General features: G+C 55.2%; 1 protein-coding gene across 7 annotated transcripts in view; it reads right to left on the bottom strand.

Annotated features, from left to right (window-relative positions):
• The window catches only part of CFAP61 (cilia and flagella associated protein 61), a 101,852-nt gene that overhangs the window by 21,304 nt on the left and 64,751 nt on the right, over positions 1–15,797 (bottom strand). For all 7 annotated transcript variants that reach the window (XM_082047499.1, XM_082047498.1, XM_082047501.1 and 4 more), the window contains 2 exons: positions 15,407–15,498; positions 12,753–12,958 (listed from right to left, as the gene is read on the bottom strand). In XM_082047499.1, coding sequence (XP_081903625.1) covers positions 12,753–12,958; positions 15,407–15,498 — 298 coding nt within the window. The remainder of the gene's footprint in view (positions 1–12,752; positions 12,959–15,406; positions 15,499–15,797) is intronic.

The following is a 15,797-nucleotide window of genomic DNA, read 5'->3' as shown; positions in this document are numbered from 1 at the left end:
TGATTTTATCAGAATTTAAAAGCCTGAAGACCTGTAAAGAACGGTGTCTCCATTATCTGTCCTCATTTGAGAAAAGCAGATTGCAGGATTAACTGAACTGCTGCATAAACAAATTAAATTTGTGTAGACAATGACACAAATGTTGTTCATCATTAAGGTTTCTGGATTAATAAAGGCCAGAAAAACAGGCCACCACAGTCTTGCAATATGTTCTTGCACTAGTACGCTGGCTGAGCGGAACCTGTTCCAGGAGGAAGCTCTTGTGACGTTTTCCCCAGCGCCAGCACCCACGGCAGCGTTCTGTGAGACGGAGCGAAGGACGGCGAGGGCACGACTGCGCGGAGACCCTCGCGGCTGTAAATATAACCGGAGGCAGCGACGTTACAAAGCCGGGATTTATTGCCTTCCTCCACCATGACAAATGGGGCGCACAGCCTCGGTGAGACGCCATGTGTGTAACTCCCGGTAACGGCAACCGCAGCCGGGCGGTGCGGCCGGTTGGTGCCGCGGTGCCTGACCGCGGGGTCACCGCGCAGTTTGGGACGGCTGCACTAGCACCCCGCAGCGCTGCAGCACTGCGCCCCGGCGCAGCTCGGTTTGCACACCGCAGGGCCCAGCACCGCGGCTCTCCCGGCACCCCGTTTGCTGACAGCACCACGAGCACCGCGCCCCGGCGCAGCTTGGTTGCACGCCGCCGGGGGCGCAGGGCCCGGCACCGCGGCTCTCCCGGCACCCCGTTTGCCGACAGCACCACGAGCACCGCGCCCCGGCGCAGCTCGGTTTGCACACCGCAGGGCCCGGCACCGCGGCTCTCCCGGCACCCCGTTTGCCGACAGCACCACGAGCACCGCGCCCCGGCGCAGCTCGGTTTGCACACCGCAGGGCCCGGCACCGCGGCTCTCCCGGCACCCCGTTTGCCGACAGCACCATGAGCACCGCGCCCCGGCGCAGCTCGGTTTGCACGCCGCCGCTGGCACCGCGGCTCTCCCGGTGCCCCGTTTGCCGACAGCACCACGAGCGCCATGCCTGGGCGCGGAGGGCTGCCCGGCAGCACGGTGCTGCGACCGACCCCAACCAGTCGTTCGCATGCAAAACGTTACAGACGCTCAGATTTCAGTAGTCACATCTCTGTAACACCTAGAGAGACAGAGAAGAGCAGGATATTTCCCAAATATTTAAAACACACTTCAATTTCAGAAAGAAAACCCCACCCAACACAGACCTTTAACTCTATGTTGGTATTAGAGAGCAAAGCAAGGAAAAGGGGGGGTGTTACACAAGAATACACTAAGATAATCAGAGGCTCCGATTTTAGGGATGTGCCCTGCTAAAAGCCGTGTTCCACTGGCCAAACATTTTGTTTGCAAGCTGGCATCTTCATTCTAACCCTGATAAGGCAATTCCAGCTCTTGATTGGGGCACTACTCCTAACCGCCTTACCTGGGTGGACTGTTCACTTACCTCACTGACATGTTTGCCTTAAATGACGTTTATAAAATGTTTCAGGGATGCTACATATTACTGCTACTGTTACCAGCTCAGTCCGCACCCGCGTTTGTAGCTGTTCCTGCCAATATTCACAGATCTGCAGCTCAAAACCTGGGATGCGCTGCCCAGCCTGCAGTATTTGATGCAAATAAATGCCCCTTTTTTGGGAATGCAGAACGCTGTGTCTGTGTTTTCTGGATAGGCTGCTGAGAGGAGCTACCGGTGAACACCACGTACGCCCAGATCGCCTTCGCCGCCCTTCACCTGAGGACCGGTTACACCAGCGGCACTTAAAGACTGATTCACAGGAGCAATTCACCTTCTCCCCTGGCTGTTTTTATCTAGCAGAGCTACCTATGGCCGCTCAGGAGAAGTGTAACGATGCAAAAGCCGGTGTGGAGGCAAAGGGAGAAGCTGGCTCCGCCAGGCCGGGCTGCGCTCCCAGCGCAGCTCCCGCCCGGCGCCCCAGCATCTGCCCCGCGGGCCTGCGCCGCGCCCGCCGGACCCGCCACGGCGGCATCTGCCCCGCGGGCCTGCGCCGCGCCTGCCGGACCCGCCACCGCGGCATCTGCCCCGCGGGCCTGCGCCGCGCCTGCCGGACCCGCCACGGCGGCATCTGCCCCGCGCCTGCCGGACCCGCCACGGCGGCACCTGCCCCGCGGGCCTGCGCCGCGCCTGCCGGACCCGCCACGGCGGCATCTGCCCCGCGGGCCTGCGCCGTGCCTGCCGGACCCGCCACGGCGGCATCTGCCCCGCGGGCCTGCGCCGCGCCTGCCGGACCCGCCACGGCAGCGGCGGGACGGGCGCGAGTGACGGCGGCTGCCAGAGCACAACGGGCCCGCAGACCTGGCCGCTTCCTCACGGATCCCCTGCTGGCACACTCTTATATCAACAGCAGCCATCACGGGGAGGCGTTGGTAACCAGACAGGATGAAATGGGCGCCTTCGGAAGACAATAGGCGACATCCTTCTTGTTGCTAGGAAGCTGGTCTCGCCTTTCATTGACAAACAACATTTAAAGTCTGTTCTGCCTCATTTGTGATGTGTGGCCTACATCAGATGAAAGGGAAGGAGGAAAATATTCAGTGGCATCCTGTACAGAAGACGAGGAATCTCTCCCTTTTCAAGAGATACTGCATCAAACAGAATGGACAGAGCTGGCCACGGCTGGTGGAGCAGATACTGCATCAAACAGAATGGACAGAGCTGGCCAGGGCTGGTGGAGCAGAAACGGAGCAGATACTGCATCAAACAGAATGGACAGAGCTGGCCACGGATGGTGGAGCAGATACTGCATCAAACAGAATGGACAGAGCTGGCCAGGGCTGGTGGAGCAGATACTGCATCAAACAGAATGGACAGAGCTGGCCAGGGCTGGTGGAGCAGAAACGGAGCAGATACTGCATCAAACAGAATGGACAGAGCTGCCACGGATGGTGGAGCAGAAATGGAGTGGAGCAGGACCCGATACGGACGTGGATCGCTGACAGCAAGATGTTAACAGCGGAAAATCTTGTAAAGCAAATGAAACTGTTCAGAATAGCACAGTGTGTGTGTACAACAAACCAAAAGCAAGATCTAAAGTTAGAAAGAAGAAAAAGAATTGAAGTTTTCCTAAGCAATTCTAAATCCCCTGACGGGAAGGTGACAGCAGAAGGGTGACGTTATCTGCTCTGGCGATGTATCTTCTGTCATTCGCCAGCCTGGTGCAGCTGTACTGCTCATCCAGACCAGCTTTACCACCACTGCAATGGCTGCCCAGCTTCTGCAAGCTGGACGTCCTTCCATGGGAATGAAGCAAAGCAAGGCCCATATAATCTCCAAGTATATTAAAGAAGGGCTTCTGAGGACCATTAAGGATTTTGTCTTTATGTATTTCACATTGGGTGCTTTGCTTGGAAAAATCCTCAATCCTGAATTGAAAAATCCTGAAATCCTCCCCCCAAAATGCCCAGCAAACAACTGGTTGAAGAGAAACTGACAGCAATGACATGAATGTGTCCAACGCAGCAAACAAAACAGAAACCAATTTTTAAAAAACGTTTGATTTTCTCATTGCTCATAATGTGAAAGTAAATCTCATTACTACAGACCGAAAAATAGTGGTTTTCTTTTTAATCACAAAGTGTTCCTTGGTTTGCAATGCCTTAAAACCCGCTCACGGCACCAATGCAGCGCAGCAGCCAGCGCAGGAGAGCGGGCAGCTCCGGACGTGCCGCCCCGCGCAGGAGCCGCTGCTCCGACCCACCGCACTGAACCGACAGCGAATCGAGATCTGCCTCTTTGGGAAACTTCATAAATAATGAGAGCGTTCGCTAATTCAGAGGCTGACATTTCCTTTGTACTTTCTGATAAGGAAATCACAGAAAGGAAGCCTGTGCCTTTTTACCACTTTTCACAGAATTACAACCAAACCCGCAACATCTTTTGTTTGGAAGACAACCGGTGGTTTACAATCAATCACAAACATGGTGCGGCGCAGCTCGGCCTGCAGTGCTCGCTCACACAAGGGGCACCGGATGCAGAAGGCAACGCCGCTGCACACACACATCATCCTCATCCTCCTCCTCTCCTGCACACACACACACACACACACACACACACACACAGATCATCCTCCTCCTCCTCCTCCTCTCCTGCACACACACACAGATCTGCTCTCCTCTCCTGCACACACACACACACACACACAGATCATCCTCCTCCTCCTCTCCTGCACACACACACAGATCTGCTCTCCTCTCCTCTCCTGCACACACACACACACAGAGATCATCCTCCTCCTCCTCCTCCTCCTCCTCTCCTGCACACACACGCAGATCTGCTGTCCTCTCCTGCACACACACACACACGCACACACACGCACGCGCACGCACACACACGCACACACACGCACACACACAGATCTGCTCTCCTCTCCTGCACACACACACACACACACACAGATCTGTTCTCCTGCACACACACACACACACACACACAGATCTGCTCTGCTCTCCTGCACACACACACACACACACATCTCCTCTCCTCTCCTGCACACACACACACACACACACACACACACAGATCTCCTCTCCTCTCCTGCACACGCACACACACGCACACACACGCACACACACGCACACACACGCACACACACACATCTGTTGCTGCAGCTCTGCCTGTGCTCAGGTTTCCTGCACCCCTGGCCAGGAGCAGCCGGTGTCTCTGACTCTCACTGAGGAGCTCTTTAAACGTTCTAACCCCTGCCCTCTGCGTTTCCCATACGGACAGCGCCGCCCGCTCTGTTCAGGGCAGTCACGCTGACCCTGCAGCCAGGCTTCTCCTGGGCTTTATTTTTCACACAGTGCTATTTCACACCTAACGTATTATAAAAAACAATTAAAAGGAAATTAAATCTGACTCACAAAATCAACAAGTAGGCTGTGTGCACTGGTATGATTGCTTTTCTGCAATTACTTGTTTATGAATTCAGAGTTCAATCATTCATAATGGTTTGCATAATTATTAATGTGAATCAGCAAGGTTCAACTGCAAATTAATGTGGTAAGATTCCCCTGACTATCCTCCGCTTACCCGTTTGGACGTGGGGTTTCTTAGTAACGTAGCTCTTCATTAGCAACGTAGCTGCTCCTTACAAGCTGCATTAATATATAGAAACCTAAAGCCACCTAAAGAGCTCTGCCACTGAGATTGATTTGCTGCGTAAGTACAGCTTTACCAGTGCAGCGCGGGGGTGGCATTTAATTCCGGGAGGAAAAAAGCTGTTGGTGCTTTGATATTCCTTCACGCGTTCCTCTTGCCTTGTCCTGTCTCCCTCTTCATAAAAAGCACACAGATTTTCCTCTAATTAGGCTGTAAAGTGTACTGAGCAGCATTAGTCCCTCTCAGCCATGCTCACTACCTGCCACATGTCCTTTCTGCTCTTTTCCATCCCTGCAGAAAACACGTCTCAGCCCGAGGTGGAGTCCCTTCACGCGACCAGGTGAGCTAACGGTACCGGACCGGCAAACTCCGGCCAGCGGGGCATCCTGCTGCTTCTAATGAACAACCACTGCTCACCTTCCAAAGGCTGGTTGGAAAACAGCCTTTCTATGTAGCACGCACTTCATGTTTAAATAATAGCTGGTTATCCAGAGTATAAATAATAAACATATCTTTACCTAGTCCTTGTAAAAATAATACTGAAAAGCAGCAAATGTTCTTTTTCCTAATGTATTTGTTAGGTTGTGAGATTTATTAGAGTTGCGTCTGTAAGAAATCCAGTGCGATGTTTCTGCTTAAACTCCCATTATACAACACTGATTAATAAAGCACTTTTAGCCTAATGCGAACAGTACTATGACGTGTGAGTTGCACTGAAGTAGAGGAGAATAAATGGTTACTTTAAAATAAGTAAATATTGTTCATACAGCTCAAAATATTTTTGAGCATTTAGCTTGTGCAGCTATTACCAAAATTGTAACGCGAGCATAAACGACAGGGTTTGAGGAGAACAGCTGCAGAGACATCACTGATATTGTCCACTTCTACAGCTCCTGGGTGGTGCTGCAGAGCGGCTGTGCCCCTCCTGCGGCCGCTGCTGCGGGTGGCAGGCGCTCGGCCTCCTGACCCCCGCGCCGGACCCGGCTGCGGTACCGCGGGCTCCGGAGCCCCCCCCAGCTCCCGCTTGCCCAGGAGCATGTGGCTCGTGTCTCTGCGGGCCGGGCTCCCCGTCACCAGTCCCCAGACGGACCGTGTGAGCCCGGGGACGGGTGAGCCCGGGCCCTGCCGGGGAGGCGCAGCACTCGGTGCGCCTGCATCTTGCTGCAAATACCTTTGGTACTGCGCCCAACGTGGCAAGCTCCCGCTCCTCTGGCCCAGCGTGGCAGGCAGGCTGCCCCGCTGGGCGCCTCCTCGCAGTCCCGCAGGGACTGACCCTGGGACGCTGCTCAGATGCAGCCAGGGCAGGGCTGCGTGTCCACGCCGCTGGCTCCGGGGCGCTGACCGAGGCGCAGGAGGCGCGGCGACTGACAGTTCTGGTAAGAACTAAATATACCACAATATCAATAGAGCACTTAGTATTCTGTGGGACGTGTTACTCCAGCCACTTTGATTGCCACACCGTGCGTTAGTCTTCCAGCGTGCTTTACAAATTGTTAAATGCCAGAAGTGCTTAACATACAGCATCTCACCAACTCCAGCGGTACACGGAGAGTGAAGCAGTGACCAGGGACCAGAAGAAACGCGACAAGGGGACGGTTGTGCAGCACGTTCAGAGGGTGCCCGTCAGAAACTAATGGGCATGGTGTTGCCTCTGACAGGACACTCGGCCACCGTCAGCCCAAGCTGTGCCTGTGTCCTCAGCACTCCTGCACTGTCACCAACAGCCATGCCCCTCTGCCACACTGTGTCACTGTCACCAACAGCGCTGCCCCTCTGCCGCACTGTGTCACTGCCACCAACAGCCGTGCCCCTCTGCCGCACTGTGTCACTGCCACCAACAGCCATGCCCCTCTGCCACACTGTGTCACTGCCACCAACAGCCGTGCCCCTCTGCCGCACTGTGTCACTGTCACCAACAGCCGTGCTCCTCTGCCGCACTGTGTCACTGTCACCAACAGCCGTGCTCCTCTGCCGCACTGTGTCACTGCCACCAACAGCCGTGCCCCTCTGCCGCACTGTGTCACTGTCACCAACAGCCGTGCCCCTCTGCCGCACTGTATCACTGTCACCAACAGCCGTGCTCCTCTGCCACACCGTGTCATTGTCACCAACAGCCGTGCCCCTCTGCCGCACTGTGTCACTGCCACCAACAGCCGTGCCCATCTGCTGCACTGTCAGTGTCACCAACAGCGCTGCCCCTCTGCCACACTGTGTCACTGTCACCAACAGCCGTGCTCCTCTGCCACACTGTGTCACTGCCACCAACAGCCGTGCTCCTCTGCCGCACTGTGTCACTGTCACCAACAGCCGTGCTCCTCTGCCACACTCCCAGTGTCACTGTCACCAACAGCCGTGCTCCTCTGCCGCACTGTGTCACTGTCACCAACAGCCGTGCCCCTCTGCCACACCGTGTCACTGTCACCAACAGCCGTGCTCCTCTGCCACACTGCCAGTGTCACTGCCACAGCATTGTCACCCGACCAGCATCTTCTGTGGGTCGTGACTCAGAACGAGTTCATTAAAACGCATGACAAAATCCCACGGAAAAGCCACTCACACCTAATTTGACAAATAAGCTTCTCCAGTATTCTAGGAACGAGCGGGTCAGATTTTTTGCATTGCCTAAGCAGGCCTGGCCTCCCTCAGGCCCACGGCAGCCTACACAAAGCACTTCCAGCTCGTATTGAAGGCGCGATGCCACTGAGCATCCATTTGGTTGCCAAGTATCGGCAGCCGCCTCTAATGATGTGTTTTGCAGGGAAGGTGCAGCCGAGGGAGATTCCTCCGCTCTGCAGACACGTTCCATAACTTGGCAACTGCCCCGCGGCTGCCGGCGTCGGGGGCAGCGCGGCGGGCGTCGCTGCTGGCCGCGTTCCTCCTTTGTGGAGCGCTGCGGAGCGCACCACCGGCAAAACAAACAAAGCCCGCGGAGCTCTCTGCTCGCCCCAGCCTTCGATCTGCTGCTGCAGCCATGGAAAGAACGGGAAGGCTCTCAGGTGAGCGCCGGGAGCTGCAGGGGAAGGAAGGAGTGGAGCACAGGGGACACCTGCGATGAAACCCACTGGAACTGCTTTCTCTGCCCTCTTGGGAAGAGCCTCACTCTTGGGTGCTCAAGCTCCAGTTGAGACACAACCTCACGGGAAATGAATAAAAACTGCAGAAGCTCCTCTGTGTATTGGATTCCAAACCTGTTAAATTTCCAGGTGACATAAAAGGCGTGTACACAAAATCCTCGGCTGGGTTGCGGTGGTTGTTCCTGCCCCGGGGCTGAGGACACGCGGGGACGGCGGGCGCTGGGGACGCGGTGACCGCGCCGGGGCAGCTGCCACGTGCCCCCACCACGTGCAGGCGCCGCAGCGGGACGAGGGCGCCGGAGGGGCCATTTCAGCCTCTCACTTGTTTGCGGGTCAAATCCTGCAGCTTTTAATTCCGTTGTACTCATACGAAATCAACGGAACTGTTCTCTCGAGGAAAGGAAATGTCTTTAATGCCATGGCTGCCCCTGGCCGCGGCGCCGCGCACGCGACCGGAACGGGTTGCTGCTTTGAGTTCGCTCAATCTCGGGGGCCTGTTGTTCATGCTAATTTGAAAACGGCACCGGCACACTATGGTCAGGACATCCGCTACCATGGGGTTAACTTTCAGCCCTTATACCGAACGCAAATCAGTGAGGAAATTCATTGCTAGGTGCAGTCTCTAATTATTTAAAAGATAATTTGCATGCTACACAGAAATAAATTAGCTCCCAGGTGACAGCTGTTCCACTGTGTCCATTCCTGGAACTAGATGCCACGCTGGGAAATCTAAATGCAGACCAAGAGATTAAACCGCCGCGCTGTCTTGCCCTCCCCAAAACTGGGGCTGGGAGAAGGAGCAGGGGAAGGAACGTTTCGAACCAGCAAGTTCAGCAGCTCAGCAAACAAACCACCACATTTTCACAGTCTGAATTTGCTTTTCACTACAGGCACTTCACATCTGGCACGAAGACACTGCAAGGGGATGGAAGTGCAATGCGCACTGGTCTAAAGGGATTCTTTTCAGTCGCAACGTCAGGTTTGCATTCACACGGTTATGCGAGATCATTATAGAGCACGTGAACTCCCCCAAAACAGTTTTTCTTCTTTTTATCACACACATGGAAATCAACAAATGCATTTTCAGTCTCCTTGCCAAAAGAAGACCAGACACCACTTCTCGTCAGCATAAAAGCCTAAAGACAATCTTCATCTCACAGGAGATGCTCAAACATTGTTCAGTTTCATGGTTTTCTAATGGTTCTCATGGCTAGGTTCTCCCCTGTCTATTGTGTATATGTATGTACCTTGCATATAACACTCTATTATGTGGATGTACATGTATTGTATATATATATTTCCTATTATGAGACTCCATCATGTAGCCAGCATTTTCCCATTGCCTCCTCCTGAAGCAGCAGGTTCCCGTGCCCCTTTCTTTGTGCTGGGGCTGCTCCGTGCAGACCCCAGGCCGGGGTCCCTCGCTGTCCCCTCCTTTCCATACAGACCCCAGGCCGGGGTCCCTTGCTGTCCCCCCCTTTCCATACAGACCCCAGGCCGGGTCCCCTCGCTGTCCCCTCCTTTCCATACAGACCCCAGGCCGGGGTCCCTCGCTGTCCCCCCCTTTCCATACAGACCCCAGGCCGGGGTCCCTCGCTGTCCCCTCCTTTCCATACAGACCCCAGGCCGGGGTCCCTCGCTGTCCCCCCCTTTCCATACAGACCCCAGGCCGGGGTCCCTCGCTGTCCCCCCCTTTCCTGCAGACCCCAGGCTGGGGTCCCTCGCTGTCCCCTCCTTTCCATACAGACCCCAGGCCGGGTCCCCTCGCTGTCCCCTCCTTTCCATACAGACCCCAGGCCGGGGTCCCTCGCTGTCCCCTCCTTTCCATACAGACCCCAGGCCGGGGTGCCTCGCTGTCCCCTCCTTTCCATACAGACCCCAGGCCGGGTCCCCTCGCTGTCCCCTCCTTTCCATACAGACCCCAGGCCGGGGTCCCTCGCTGTCCCCTCCTTTCCATACAGACCCCAGGCCGGGGTCCCTCGCTGTCCCCTCCTTTCCATACAGACCCCAGGCCGGGGTCCCTCGCTGTCCCCTCCTTTCCTGCAGACCCCAGGCCGGGGTCCGTCGCTGTCCCCTCCTTTCCATACAGACCCCAGGCCGGGGTCCCTCGCTGTTCCCTCCTTTCCATACAGACCCCAGGCCGGGGTCCCTCGCTGTCCCCTCCTTTCCATACAGACCCCAGGCCGGGGTCCCTCGCTGTCCCCTCCTTTCCTGCAGACCCCAGGCCGGGGTCCCTCGCTGTCCCCTCCTTTCCATACAGACCCCAGGCCGGGGTACCTCGCTGTCCCCTCCTTTCCATACAGACCCCAGGCCGGGGTCCCTCGCTGTCCCCTCCTTTCCTGCAGACCCCAGGCCGGGTCCCCTCGCTGTCCCCTCCTTTCCATACAGACCCCAGGCTGGGGTCCCTCGCTGTCCCCTCCTTTCCATACAGACCCCAGGCCGGGGTCCCTCGCTGTCCCCTCCTTTCCATACAGACCCCAGGCCGGGTCCCCTCGCTGTCCCCTCCTTTCCTGCAGACCCCAGGCCGGGTCCCCTCGCTGTCCCCTCCTTTCCATACAGACCCCAGGCCGGGGTCCCTCGCTGTTCCCTCCTTTCCATACAGACCCCAGGCCGGGGTCCCTCGCTGTCCCCCCCTTTCCATACAGACCCCAGGCCGGGGTCCCTCGCTGTCCCCTCCTTTCCATACAGACCCCAGGCCGGGGTCCCTCGCTGTCCCCTCCTTTCCATACAGACCCCAGGCCGGGGTCCCTCGCTGTCCCCTCCTTTCCATACAGACCCCAGGCCGGGGTACCTCGCTGTCCCCTCCTTTCCATACAGACCCCAGGCCGGGGTCCCTCGCTGTCCCCTCCTTTCCATACAGACCCCAGGCCGGGTCCCCTCGCTGTCCCCTCCTTTCCATACAGACCCCAGGCCGGGGTCCCTCGCTGTCCCCTCCTTTCCATACAGACCCCAGGCCGGGGTCCCTCGCTGTCCCCTCCTTTCCATACAGACCCCAGGCCGGGGTGCCTCGCTGTCCCCTCCTTTCCTGCAGACCCCAGGCCGGGGTCCCTCGCTGTCCCCTCCTTTCCATACAGACCCCAGGCCGGGGTCCCTCGCTGTCCCCTCCTTTCCATACAGACCCCAGGCCGGGGTCCCTCGCTGTCCCCTCCTTTCCATACAGACCCCAGGCCGGGGTCCCTCGCTGTCCCCTCCTTTCCATACAGACCCCAGGCCGGGGTCCCTCGCTGTCCCCTCCTTTCCATACAGACCCCAGGCCGGGGTCCCTCGCTGTCCCCTCCTTTCCTGCAGACCCCAGGCCGGGGTCCCTCGCTGTCCCCTCCTTTCCATACAGACCCCAGGCCGGGGTCCCTCGCTGTCCCCTCCTTTCCATACAGACCCCAGGCCGGGTCCCCTCGCTGTCCCCTCCTTTCCTGCAGACCCCAGGCCGGGGTCCCCTCAGTGTCTCTTCTCTCCCCCGGGCTGGCTGCAAAGGCCTTTCCTGCGCTGCCTGTCCTCATCGCACGGACACTGGTGACAGAAACACCGGCACTGGTGTGAGCAGAGACGTGTGTGCGCATGCAAGCGCCCGCAGAAGCAAGTGAGCAAGGATTAAAGAACAGCAGGAAGGAACAAGTGCTGCTTTTGTGAGCGCAGGGAAACGCTGCTGCAGGCACAAACCCCAAAGCCAGGGGTTTATTCTGCCAGATGTTGATACTGGTGCGAAACTTGCTGGTCCATGCAACTGACACTGTAACCACATCTGGGCAAACAACAAAGGTGTGTCTGGCAACGTATGTGGTTCATAGAAAAGATCAGGTCACAGCCGTGTTTGCATATTGTGACACCATGCAAAGGACTGATGACACCTTGCCACAACCCGAATATTGAGTTTCCTCCAGCGCTCAAAGTGTGTTAGCTGATCAGCATCAGCTGCGACAAGGAAAGCACGTTACCTGCTGTCTCAGCTCATCGCTCACACAACTGTGCCACCCTCCTTCCGTTCTGCTTATCGACACTTGACTGTTCATGTGCACTCGACGGCTGCTGTGCCATTCCTCTCTTGTGAAACAACACCACCATTTTCTAGACATCAAAATCAGTCCCCAGGATTGAGTTAAATCATGAATGACCTAAAAATCTCCCTAGAAACCTTTCCCTTAAAAATTTGATTCAAAGTGACAAAAACACTGACTTTGCAAAGTGACTTCTGAATATTAACCTTCAGTAAAAAAGGATTGTTCAGGTTCAGCTTAATGAGTTAAGCCTACTGAATATTCTAAGCAAAAGTTATAAAGATACCGAAACGCTCTCTCAGATGAAAGACGGGCAAGTAAACGACTGTTCCTTCTTTAAATAAATCTAAGACACACAGTTCTTTCCGGGAAGGTCTCAGGGCCTGCATTACCAGTGATGATTTCGCAAAACAGGAGAAAATATTTAAAAAAAAAAAAAAAAATCTATCTTTTGCTCTATGGAAAACCAGCCAGAAGACAAACCGTAATAAAATAAAACTCAAATTCTGTCAGAATGGAGATTTTATGCACAATGCTGAGTTTCTCTTACCTGTAGAAATCTGTAATCTGCCCTTCCCTCCAGCGATAACAAAGATCGTTGAGAAGACGCTCGTGCTGTCCGTACAGGCAGCTGTAGTTGGAGACCGGCACGGGCTCCGCCGAGAAGCAGGTGATGCTGTCCACCACGCCGTACTTGTTGATGTGCAGCCGGAAGTAATTCCCGCGGCGCGCGTCCCCGGTGACCATCTCTGTGCCCTGGAACAGACACCACGAGGACGGCGCTGGAGACGAGCGAGCACCTCTCAACAACCCCCGCCTCCCTTTAGTAACCAACACCGTTACCGCAGCGAGCGCCCCCCGGCACAGCGCAGACCCGCTGGCTGTCCTGCCCCGCTCCTGCCACCTCTCAACACCCCCCTGCCTCCCCTTCATAACCAACACCGTTACCGCAGCGAGCGCCCCCCGGCACAGCGCAGACCCGCTGGCTGTCCTGCCCCATTCCTGCCACCTCTCAACACCCCCCCGCCTCCCTTTAGTAACCAACACCGTTACCGCAGCGAGCGCCCGCCGGCACAGCGCAGACCCGCTGGCTGTCCTGCCCCATTCCTGCCACCTCTCAACACCCACCCGCCTCCCCTTCGTAACCAACACCGTTACCGCAGCGAGCGCCCCCCGGCACAGCGCAGACCCGCTGGCTGTCCTGCCCCGCTCCTGCCACCTCTCAACAACCCCCGCCTCCCTTTAGTAACCAACACCGTTCCTGCTCACACAGTTTATACAACAAGGCAGCCGGGACGGTTTGGACACAAAGCCCTGGTGTGTGGTTCACACCTGGATGAGCTTTAGCATTTAGATTCAGCTAGTTCACCCAGTCACAAGACAAAAGTGTACAAATTTGTTTCAAACCTCACATTGCAGTGGGCTGATCCAACAGCTTAAAGCCATCTTTTAAAGCTGTACTCATGCTCCAGTTTTGTACATTTCTAAAACCTGTTGCTAGGCTACAGTAACCTTTGTTACATACATATCTCCCAGCTAATACATTTCACTACCTTCTCTTACTTCTCTCTTAGGAAATTCTTTTAGGATTTACATGAAGTTTCTGGAGTGGCTTTGAAGATGTTCCCTTTTCAGACAGCAGGTAATCAAAGCTGCAGCAAAAGAATTCTCATCATGTTCTAGCAATTTGGCGTGGCAGAACCAATTTCCCCCTCTCCACTGGTCCTTGCTGCTGCCCAGTACGTGCTCTCTGGACGGCTCACCTGGCCCTGCAGCGCTGGCAAACGAGGTGAGCTGGGCTTTGGTTCCTGGTCCCAGAGCCTGATCCCTTTTAAAAACAGTTTATCTCCACGGACCATTGCTGTCCAAGTTTCAAAATCAACACTGAAGCAGTCTTTTAAAAACCACTCTTTACATCAACTGCAAGAATGGGCTTGATGCAGCAATTCCTGAGGAAGAAGGTCTAATCTGCATGGAACGGGAGCTTGCCCGGGCGGATGGTCCTGCCTGGCTGTAAACCACACAGATCTAGTCCTTTTCGTGTTTCACGAGTCGGGTTCTCCAGCAGGAGAAGCATCCCCACGTCTGCACGGTGGGACGAGCTCCTCCGCAGCCGCTCTGCCTGCTCCGAGACGGCTCTCCCAGCTGCAGCACTAGCGCTTTCCAGCACTGAACTGCAGAGCATCCTTACCATCCTCCTGGTCTAGAAACCAGCTGGATATCACTGACAGGCTGCAAAGTTTTATCATTTATATGCATTTATAACACCTTATTGCATGGAGGAAAGGGGTTAAGCGCTAAGGCTGAAAGCCATTTTCAGTGGAATCCAGCTAATACTATCCTACATCCTCTCTACAGAAATCAGGCATCTTTCGAGAAAGTCACATACCACAGAGCATGGAAAGGACCATGGGAGAGATGCGGTTAGTTATGCGATTCATGCTTGTCCACCGGCTGTACCTGATTTCTACGCCGCAGCCCGGCTCAGCCGACTGGGTTTGTTCTTATGCAAATCTGGCGGCAAATACCAGCACTGCCCGGTGTTGTGTGTCACCAGCGTGTGCCAGGAACAGCAGCACGGCGCACGGGACTGAGAGAACGAGTCGTGGCTCTCCAGAAGCACGCCGAAAGCAGGCCGTTCCGAAAGAGCGCTGAGCAGAGCCAGCACAAGCTCCCCGGCTGCGCTGGGACCCACGGCGGGAACGGCTGCAGCGCCCAGCCGGCCGCCCGGGAAATGAGGGTCAGGAGCTGCAGCGACCCGCCAGGAGCCACCTGAACCCAAAGTGCCGTGACAGCGACAGCAGCGCAGGGCGCCGGGGTGGGCAAGTGCTTCTGCCTTCAAGGACCAAAACCCCTGCAGCTGCAGCTGATTTCATGGCAAAGGAACTGGGAATGGCAGTAAAGAACTTAACAGGATAATCTTATCTGTATGTGTTCCACATCTGCAATATGACAGTGAATTTACAATAAAATAAACTAAAAAATTTCAAATAATCCCTGAGATTTGTTTTTTATGTGGTTTGTTCTATTCCAGAGTTTATTGGTAAGTCGTAGCTCCAGAAGGTCTCTAAATACATACTTACTCCCATGGTCACTCGAGATATGTTTTTAAGATGCACGGTAGTTATGCATGTACCTGTGCTGTCCTAAACAAGAACACCCTTCAAAACAGAGAACAAAACAAAGTTAAATAACGTAACTTACATGATCATGCAGCGCGAGTTCCAAGTCCAAGCGGATGGGGATTTCTGGTTTGGAAATATGCACGAAATGATACCCGCCAGGAAGAACACCTCCTGCCGCCAATGAAGAGATTTATTAATTATAAACAAAGAGAAAAAGGGTTTGCTTGCCCCCCTTCTCCCATTAGATCTGTTTGTTTGTTTACTAAATGGCTCTAAAAAGAAAACAGGGAACTTATTTGTTTTGGTGGACTTCCCACGATAAACGTTTTTTTGGTGCTCTTATACACACTGCTGCGGTAACCGCACACTGAAAAGTTCTGATCACAGTTTCACTGATCTTGACCTCGGTGTAAAGACCCAGAGTTCCACGGGAAACACTCCACATTTACTGTGATGTACACGAAAGCACG

Source organism: Streptopelia decaocto (assembly GCF_964273445.1).
Source record: "Streptopelia decaocto genome assembly, chromosome: 3".
Lineage (NCBI taxonomy): Eukaryota > Metazoa > Chordata > Aves > Columbiformes > Columbidae > Streptopelia > Streptopelia decaocto.
The sequence above is the reverse complement of the archived record's forward strand: the minus strand, read 5'-3'. Positions and strand labels throughout refer to the sequence as shown.